Source organism: Silene latifolia, chromosome 7 (assembly GCF_048544455.1).
Source record: "Silene latifolia isolate original U9 population chromosome 7, ASM4854445v1, whole genome shotgun sequence".
Taxonomy (NCBI): domain Eukaryota; kingdom Viridiplantae; phylum Streptophyta; class Magnoliopsida; order Caryophyllales; family Caryophyllaceae; genus Silene; species Silene latifolia.
The window spans coordinates 18,496,255-18,506,560 of record NC_133532.1 but is presented as its reverse complement, the minus strand read 5'-3'; the positions used below and the strand labels follow the sequence as shown (position 1 = coordinate 18,506,560).

The following is a 10,306-nucleotide window of genomic DNA, read 5'->3' as shown; positions in this document are numbered from 1 at the left end:
CCTACTATTTGGTAAAGCTAATCTCAATTTTAAATATGTGAGAGGTCTTGTCAATTTATTATCTATCATCTTTAAATGAACTTAGTCGATGAATACTCGATAATTATAATTGACAGTAGTCGATTTGACGATAAAATATGCATGTGTAGTTATGGCGATTTGGCAATGCATGCAAACATATAAAGCAAGCAAATAAAGAAAACATATTTCCTAGTATGGCCTTTCCTAAAATAGAAAATCTTATATTCTATTACACATTCGGAAACCAACTCCTTTGGTCCCTTGAATCTTCATTTGACACGCCTCCTGAGGATAAACACCGTCTTGATCGGAACTCCTTTCCGAATGGCACCGTCTTTAGGAAACCCCGGTATTACAAATAATTTTAAAAATTAAATGTACATTGTACTTCCTATTATACATTTTTAATAGGAAATCTAAATGAAATAAAATAAAAGTGATATGAGATCACAATAAATTACAACTTAATCAATATTCCCTTACATTACGGGTAATATCGATTAAACTAAGGTCATACTAAGATAAAATTACATAATTCAAAATTATATAAAAAAAAAATACGACATTCATCAATGAAAAATTTAGCAATATAATATGTGTCTAACAAGCCAATTATGTGCCAAATCGCCATATTTAAACTTATATCGTTAATATAAACCGATTTTATTTATATTCGCAATTTTAACTTTTTAAAATTGCACAAAATAATTCTAAAATCAAATTTTAATCCAAGCTAATTATACTAATATTGGAACTTGGGTTTATCGCTCAGATGAGATGAGCGGGGCTTAGGTGGGAACGGCTGCGGTCCCCCACTGGCGATTTGGAATACTTGTTGCGATGGGTATTATGGCAGTGTAGTCAGGTGTGTGGTGATATGATGGAGATTGGTTTGGCTAGATTGGATTATCGTATTACTTTTATTGCAGCTGTGTTGTTTTGTGTAATCAGTACTGGCCCCGTTTAATTGTTTTAAAAACTGTGGTGATCCATTCGGGGATGATGAGCAATTATTGAGGAGGTATGAGATGGCTTACGCGAGGGATAGCTGGGATGGAGTTATCACATGAGTCACTAGAGTCTTCCGTTGTGTCATGAACTAGTTTATTTCATTTGGATTAGTATTTTTGAGAACAATTGTATTTTCTTTTATCAGTTTGGGATTTGATCTTGTATCGCTTTAAACTTATTTATTTAAGTATGTTTCTTTATGGTCTATTTGATATTTATTGTCTTGGGTAACCGAGATGTTAACATTCTCATGCCTTAAGTGGTCCTGGTAAGGCACTTGTAGTATGGGGGTGTTACACTTTCCCTTTCAACTATCCTTTTCATCAGGGTACAAGAACAAAGATCAATTTTACCACAACTACAAACTGGTAGAGGATCCAAACAATCCAAAGTCTCCCAAAGATTTTTCAATTTGCCATAATACTCGATTAATGAGAGATTATCCTGAACTACATCCCCCAGTTCTTTGGTCAATTGATAAATCTCTAATGCATTAGCTTGACCAAACTTTTCTTACAACTCACCCCAAAGTTCTTTAGAGGACCTTACATATTTCAGATTTTCCTTCAAAGATTTCTCCAAAGAATTTGAAATCCAACATAAAACCATGTAATCACATCTCAACCATTGATTAAATCTTTTATCAAAAGTAGGTGGTTTTGGACAATTCCCATCAACTAACCCAACTTTGTTCTTAGCCGCTAATGACATAAGGACCTCCCTTTCCCACCCCATGAAATCATGTCCATCAAATGATAAGGTAGATAAGGACGTAGTCGGTTGGTCAGCAGTTGACATAAATAATGGGTCATCATAGTAATCATAATTTGCAGAATCAGAATTACTAGTAGATCACGCATGATGAAAGACCAATTTACCCAGAAACTTTAAGCACTTAATGATAAAAGAATCACACAAAGCACAGAAAAGATCAACAATTGAATAGAACGCGGAAGCGAGATTGTAATACCTATTTCTTGATTGAAATCAGGCAAGAAATAGATCAGAAGGAAGCCAGAATCTCAATACTGAACGATGATACCATGTTCAAATCCAGAAATCTCCATGATTGTTGTATGATCTAGAATTAGTATGTATATTATGAAAGAGTTTGATAAGAGAGAGAATAGAGAGATGAAGAAGAAGAAGTATATTGATTATAATTGTGTAAACAACAGAATACACATGGAATAACAAACTTTTAACCAACTTTCTAACTTGGGTTTAACTAACTCAAGTCTTAACTAATGTTTAGTTAACTAACTTCTATTAATTAACAAACTATATTTTAATATTAATATTTCATAACAAAATTTATTTTATTTTTCCTCATAAGCCAAATTTTCCAGTAAAATTTTCGCTTATAGTTTTCCCAAACAAAAGATGAAATCTTTATTTGTCTTAACACGTATGGCATTATTATTAGTTAGTGTACAAACCTTATACACTGTGTATATTCATAGCATATTCTTTACTTGGAAAAGTGTAGTGATGCGGGAGCCGGGAAGTACATGTGGAAGAGGGTAATGCATCTGGAATTCTGGATTTGCATTTAGTCGAAAAGTTGCGATATAAACAATACCGAAAAATAGAGATATGGGTAATGCACTAATGCCCTAAGCGTGGGAGGTAGTCAGTTGGTACATGCTGTTTGGCACAAGGAGGCGGCAAACATAGGTATCCAATTTACGTGTCACATCTTATTATCAATTGGTCTCCCTTGTGACGGGTTACCATTTGTGGCGGATATTTTGTGAGATAAAATGGTAACAAAATGGGTTAGTAGAGAAAGGGGACCACATAAATAGTGTTGCAGAGAGAGAAAAAGTGGGTACTTTGTGAGGTAAAATGGTATCCGTCACTCAAGAGTGACGGATATGTGCCGTCACAAACAAGAATTTGTGTCTTATTATTTCGTTCTTTACCATCTTCAAAGCCCTTAGAGAAAGAAACACGAGGCTTGTCTCCACTGAAGCCACATATTACGCGCCTACGGCCCTTCTTGCAAACTACGGGCTACCTTTCACATTTGCCGACTACACTTTTTGTTTTCTCCGCTTTATAGCCTTTATTTTTCTTGTTTACTAAAGACGAGTAAACGATAAAACGGGTCAAATAGTTAAATCTGATAAAAAAAATAGATTGCCTAGAATGATTAACGTTTATCCTATCTATTTGTGTTTGACTATTTATATGAAGTAGTAGTTGATCCGTTTTATACTTAAAATATACTATATGACCGTCTTAAAAAATACCAACTATGTTTCACAAATTCAACCGTTCTTATTTTTATGTGCAGTTCATTTTCGTGTCACATTCTATGTACCACTTCCTTTAACTTAAGACAAATTATAATTTTATGGGTTGACACGATGAAAACCTATATTATTTACAACTTGTCTCATTAAAGACGGGCACTATTCGTCACAAGTTGAAGATGGATAGTGCCTCTCTCACAATATCACAAGTGGGAGGGCAAGTGGGATACTTCATTTAATTCCCACTTGATTTGCCACTTGCTTATTGTGAGAAGAATACTATCCGTTTTCAGTTTGTGACGGATAGTGTCCGTCTTTAATGAGAATTTGTGTATTATTTATTTGTTTTGTTATCACCTATTTCTCATTCATTTAATCCAAATACTAGCTTAGATCCCGCATAATGCATCTACGATTTTATATAGCGTTTTAATTTTTTAAGCATACCACTTACAAATTTTAAATTGACAATTCATAACTCTTTATTTTTACATCATTGTATTTGATTTGAGGAAAAGAAAATTTAATTGCAAAACTAATCAAGACAATTGAGTAGGGTTATGAAATATGTATATTAGTGAAAATATATTTTTTAATTCAAAGCTAATGATTTCATATTATAAATACTCACAATTTATTTTTATGAATATTTTTTTTGGTCACGTAGCTAATAATAGCAGTTTATACTTTTGTTTTTTACAGAATAAGTATGCATCAAATCATTCTCTAAGAATTGCACTAATGACATACTTAAAAATTTGTAATTTATAGTGTGATACCACTTTTATTTTAATTTAGTCAAAAGATTATAGTTTAGAGTGTAACAAATATTACAGTTTGATATATGGCAGTTTTTGATTACGGTGAGTGGTGAACTAATTTGATTGTTAAGAGAGCGAGGGAGAAGCCGATGAGCCTCGGTGGTGGGGCTCTAATGATGACGACTTGGCATATGCGTGGTGAGGGTGGCACAGAAGGGTGAGGGGAGGTTGAGAGGGTGGGATGGAGAAGGCCGATTGTTGGGTCAGTTAAGATAAATGTTGATGCGGGTTTGATGCAGGGGGTCGATATACCGTGGTGATGATAGCGTGGTGAAATGGATGTGCTCGATTCAGGTGCTTGAGGAATGGGAACCAACGGTTGCGGAGGTTGGAGCAATATTACATGGAATGAAGGAGGCGCAAAGATATGGAGAGCATAAGATTATTATTGAAAGTGATTGTCAGGTTGCAGCAATATTAAAAGGCGAGATAGAAGTGACATTTCTTTAGTTTATGAGGATATTTTTGTTGCTTGTAATTGGTTTGAGTATATTTCCTTTGCTTTTGTTCGTAGATAATTTAATAGGGTAACTCATAGATGAGCTCATTTTGTTTTGTGGGTGCTAGAATGCCGATTTTGGGATGTTGATATCCCGTTAGACATTCTATATTTCTATCTTTGCTCTTCTCTCCAGCCTGAAAATATAAGAGAGAAGCATGCCAAGCTAAGATAGGAGTGCTAACAAGTCGAGTCAAGCCCGAGTTTGGCCTTATGTGTGAGAACAAAAACTCGAGATCGAGCCGATTTCGCACGAGCCGAGCTTTGCCCGAGCCGATCTCAAGTTGCTCACAAGATATCGCGTCTCATTACCAACACTATTATACCAATCACCTTATGGTAACCTTTGGTTAGATTAACAACCTATAAAGAAATCATTGCGCATGATTATATTCTCTTTTAGATATTGCTAAGAATTGTGAAGATTCTTTTCAAATTGAGTATTTGGACCCATCTACAAAAGGTGGGTAGCTTTACAAACAAAAAAAAAATAGAGTATTTGGACTTGAAAGAAGGGAATAACATGGTGGTTGCCCAAGATCTAGGGATGGCAATGGGTGGGATATGAATGGGGTGGAACCATATTCATTTAATTTATCCATATCCCTCCCTCATCCATTTAATATTTTTTCATCCATCCATATCCATATCCATCGGGTAAAGCGGGTACCCGTTGGATATTTTCACCGCTTATAAAATTTAAAGATAATATATCGTAAAAAAATTGTGGCGATAAAATTAAAAGACATACATAATTCAAGTAACAATATGTGTTAGCAAATAGCAACCCAACATATATCCAACAACAAAGTGTCTTTGCAAAGCGAGTGACTATACAAATACACCACGCCAACTACAAAGAAACCAACAACGCATTATATTATTGATTAAACTAACAAAAGTAAGTTACTTTGATTAGTGAAAATAACAATATTCACATAAACGCAAGTTTTACTTTTCCTAAATAACAGTATGATAATAAAATTAAGTAAAATTTCTGATAAAAAAATATACTTTTGAAGGAAAATCATTAATGACCTAAATAATTATTAACTTAATAAAAAATTAATTATAAATATTAATTTCGGATATCCATATCCCACCCTAAATTCACCCATATCCATATCCTACCCTAAATTGGAAAAAAATTCGTCATCCATATGCCACCCATTTAATTTCGGATGGATAAATATTCATAGAATCAGGGTGGAACTGTCATCCCTACCAGGAACCTAGCTTGCTCGAACAGAGGATGCAAAAGCGGGCTCTCCTACATAAGAAGATGCTTAGTCGGTATGTGGCAATTTCCTCCTGAAAACAGACAAACAAGCACTCGAAATGTCTTGATCCTAATATTTTTAGCTCTATATATTAATCAAAGGAATAAACATTACGTAACTTATATTTTATAGCCACTTATTTTAACTTATATTAATCATTCTATCATCGATTCATAGCCAATATATGTGTATATATATACCCTCCGAGGTCTGCAATATACATATATTTTTACATATACATACTATATACAATATCTTTCAACTGAAACCTGTCTTTGCCCTCATTCAGCAGTACAGCACACATGTATCTCCTTTCCCTCATTTTAGTCACTTATTTTAACATATACTCCGTACTACATTTTTTCTTACATTAATGCGAAAATTATAGTATGATACTCCGTATTAGCGTAACACTACTGCGAAAGTGCGAATGGCCTACTGTATTCAATATTAGCCAAATCTAAATTATTTTAGAATTCACGCGTAGTTGTGATAGTAGCCCAACTAACATCAATTAGTAAAAAAGATTAACAACTTAAAACCATCTAAATTAAGAAGACTGTAGGGTCGTCATTTTATCGCCTTTTTTATCTGATTGATTCAAGTTGTCCATAAATTGAGACTATTTTTTTCTGAATAGTAAAAAAAAAAAAACACAGCAGGACAAAGGGTTCAGGATTCGTTATCCGCTAGTTTCTACGATGGTGGGCCCACTTGAGAGGAGGATGTCAGGGTTTACCTTGGTGGATTCCAACGACACGTCGATAACAAGTGCAAGTATGACAACAGTGGGACCCATTGAGACTGCTCTGGTGGCGGCGGATGTGACATATTCAATGACGGTGGCGGTGGTTCCGGGTGACGAAGACAAGGAAGAGTCGAGTGAAACGACCTCGCCGTCGAGCAGCTCCACCACCACAACTACCACCGGAACTGACACTACCACCGGGGCGATATGTCGGAAGAGAGAGATTGAAGAAACTGAGGTTAGTATTAGAGAATATTATATTAGGCCTATATTTTCCTTAGCGAAATATATTATTTTATCCTATCTCGACCTGAGACCTATTGTTTACATTCATCTTAACCACTAGGCTAAGACATGTTCGGTAAAATATATTATTATTAAGATATTATTTAGTTATATCCTTATTATCAATCAACTCTATTAAAAATTTTAAGTAAGTTGGGCACATGCTTGTTTCCACAAGGATTTGGAGTCTGATGAGGAGAAGAAACATTCTGGTGGTTCAAGTGCTACTAAGAGAACTCGAGCTGCAGATGTTCACAATCAATCAGAAAGGGTGTGTAATTGTGTATCATATTATTTCAAGATATTTTTGGTACGCCTTTCTACGATTTAACTAGTTCGATCAATTGTTCAATTGCATGCAGAGACCTCGAGATAGGATAAATGAGAAAATGGAGGCATTGCAGGAACTCATTCCTCATTGTAACAAGGTATGCATGTAATTATTGCGGTTGATTATTGCGATGAATCGTCTGTGGGCCCGGGCTGCTCATATCATCCAACAGAACTCAATTTATAGTTGCTCATTTTCTTTTCTTTTATCCTTGATTACAGTTGGATGAAGCTTCCATGCTGGATGAGGCAATTGAGTACATGAAATCATTGCGAACGGAAATACAGGTATGCAAATAACGGTCGACCATCAGATGAACCTTAAATTTGAACTATTCTCTTACTAACGAGAATCATATATCATTCCGATAAAACTGTGGCTTTCAGTTGATGTCAATGGGATATGGAATTATGTACGCTGGAATGCAACAGCAGTACGCGCCACTAATGGGTACGGGTATGGGCATGAGCCGCCCGGTAATGTCAATGCCATATCCGCCTGCTATACCAAGATTACCCATTCTGCCTTATGCCATACCTGGTGTTCAACCAAACACTGCAGCAGATTCTACAGCTAATCAATATGGCGTTCAGATTCCTGGAATGACGCAAATCACAAACACAGCGAATCCACATCGACCGTATCTTTCTTACCAACGACAGATGCAAATGCAGGCAGTACAGGTGATGGTTGCTTCCTCTTCTGTTATCGAATACCAATACCTGGTACAAGTGTTTTAGTTTGCGGTCTTCCTTTCCGAGTTGCAAGTGTTTTTAGTTCTTGCTTGTACTTGATCGTCATGACAATATTTAACTCTGATGACAGAACCCAACGACTAATCAGCCTGTTTCAAATAAGCCGAGCACAATGCATACAAAAGTGAAGCTAGGCGACCATGAGGAAGATATTCAATAAGAGAAACTTTACCGTCTAATTAAAGAGTTGCCGAAAGCTTAGGGACGATATGAAGGATTAGCGGAACAACATGAAGAGTAGCAGCAGAGATAGAAATTAGCGAGAAGTAATACTAGACACAATAGTACTGTAGCGGGATGTATTAGCGTTATAATATAATGTATCGTAATAATATCTTGCAGGCATATTGTGTGATTAGTTGGATTACCATGTTTGCTAATACGGGTTTAGGTAATAGTTTTGCATTTGAGTGAGGGGGCGTAATAGGAATAAATATAATAGTTGGAATTCAACCATCACCACCTTCAGAGTCAAAGGTTTGGTCATGAAATTTCTTACATATAAAAATTGAGTATTAAGTGGAGACTTAATTCAAAAGAAGAGAAATTAAAAAACTTGTCGGGTTGGGATTAGGTAATATCGAGTAGTTAGCAAATCGTGCCTATTAGCACAACCTTTCCCGTCCAAATCTACTCAAGCACACAAACGAAGATTTGCCAGTAGTCGTAACAACCACTGCTTAACGGTGAGTTTTATAGTGGTTTAGGGTCGTTTAGAGACCAAAGTGTTAGGTGGACAGTAGCAGTAACAACCTCTGTGAAGATTCATTGAGTTGTCGTATAAAATTGAATTTTTTTTTTTCCTAAAATGGGGGTTTTTTTTTTGGCAGCAGTAAAATCGTTTATACCTAACTATCCATAGCCTTACAAGCAAGGCTATGTGCAACATTATTGAAACTCCTAGGAACATAACTAAAAGCTAAGCAATGAAACGAAGAAAAACAATCATAGATATCTTCCAAGATTGCCTTTAGCAGATGATGTGAAGAAATCTCCAAATGTCGTAATCCCCTTTCCCTAGCCCATAAAAGTACCAAAAACACACCAAGACCTTCAGTTTGCAACGCTGATTCCGCTCTAATTCTCATGTCTGTACTATAAAATCTATCCCCATTTTCAGACATAGCAATCCACCCAACTCCCGCCTTATCCAATCCTTTCCAACCCGTATCAACCATCACTCGCACATTTCCACAATCACCGATCCTACCAACAACACACACTGGGTTACTATTACGAACCCAATTTACACCATCCCCCTCTAAAGTTAGAGTATTCCCGCTCAAATTGCATGAACCTTTTTCAATCTCATCAATGCCTTGAATTCCAGTGCTTACAATTTGTGACCAAAGGTTAAAGAACATCATAGGATGAAAGTCCACTCCTTGAAACAGTATTTGGTTACAAATACTCCAAATGCACCAAGTTGTGGCTAAGAACCGCAACTGTTGCTCCTCCCTACACTCGGCATTTTCCATATATAATAGCCAATCAGTAATCCATGTGTCAAGGCTCAAAAACAAGTCATGGTCTGTTCGAATTCCAAGCTCAGAACAAGCCCACAACCTTCAGGACACAGGACAGTCCCTAAATAAATGCTCCATTGTCTCAATGGCCATCTCTCCTCCCCGACAAAACTTACAACCCGGATGAACCTCAATATTTCGTTTTACAAAATTACTTCCCACAGAGAGAGAATTAGTAATAATCCTCCAAATAAGAATTTTCCAAGTTGGTGGACACGGCAATCTCCATAGTTTTTGTTTACAAAAATTCCGGCCAACTCTACTTAGCCTCTCCTTATCCTTCAGTGTTCCTCTCCTTTCCATAAAGTCTTGAAATAGAATCCCATACCCACTTTTGACACTATAGTGACCATCACTATTATGTAACCAATAGACTTCATCACTTGTCGGTGACCTACAAATGGGTTTAGCTAAAATAGATTGTACACTTTCATCCACCAAAAAAGTGCTAAGTAAATCTTCATTCCACGTGACCCTCACACCATCATTACCATATAACCTTAAATCTTTAACCGTCAAGTGTCAAAGTCCCACACGATCCATTTCCAAACACACATCCTTAGGTTCCGGATAATTCCCCTTGACCCATTTATTAGTCCATACATTCAAATTTGAATACAAACCTGGTTTCCATCCAATCAGTTCCCTCACACAGTGTAGACCATGTAGAATACTTCTAGCACCCCATGATAAGTTGTTTCCACTTTGTATCTGTAACACCCCCATACTCCAAGTGCCTTACCAGGACCACTCAAGTATAAAGCTGTTACC

At 36.2% G+C, this 10,306-nt stretch overlaps 1 protein-coding gene across 1 annotated transcript; it reads left to right on the top strand.

Moving 5' to 3' along the window:
• Positions 1-6,537: 6,537 nt before the first annotated feature.
• Positions 6,538-8,274, top strand: LOC141590930 (transcription factor bHLH119-like). Its single transcript, XM_074411437.1, has 6 exons — positions 6,538-6,876; positions 7,102-7,194; positions 7,286-7,351; positions 7,476-7,541; positions 7,641-7,937; positions 8,080-8,274. The coding sequence occupies exons 1-6, from the start codon at positions 6,592-6,594 to the stop codon at positions 8,167-8,169; spliced, it is 897 nt and encodes a 298-aa protein (XP_074267538.1). The 5' UTR covers positions 6,538-6,591; the 3' UTR covers positions 8,170-8,274.
• Positions 8,275-10,306: the final 2,032 nt, after the last annotated feature.

Excerpts from the sequence above, each read along its gene's own strand:
- LOC141590930 (XM_074411437.1), top strand. The coding sequence starts at position 6,592 with ATGGTGGGCCCACTTGAGAGGAGGATGTCAGGGTTTACCTTGGTGGAT. Across the intron at positions 6,877-7,101 it reads GAGAGATTGAAGAAACTGAG|GATTTGGAGTCTGATGAGGA; the intron begins GTTAGTATTAGA and ends TGTTTCCACAAG. Across the intron at positions 7,938-8,079 it reads TGCAAATGCAGGCAGTACAG|AACCCAACGACTAATCAGCC; the intron begins GTGATGGTTGCT and ends CTCTGATGACAG.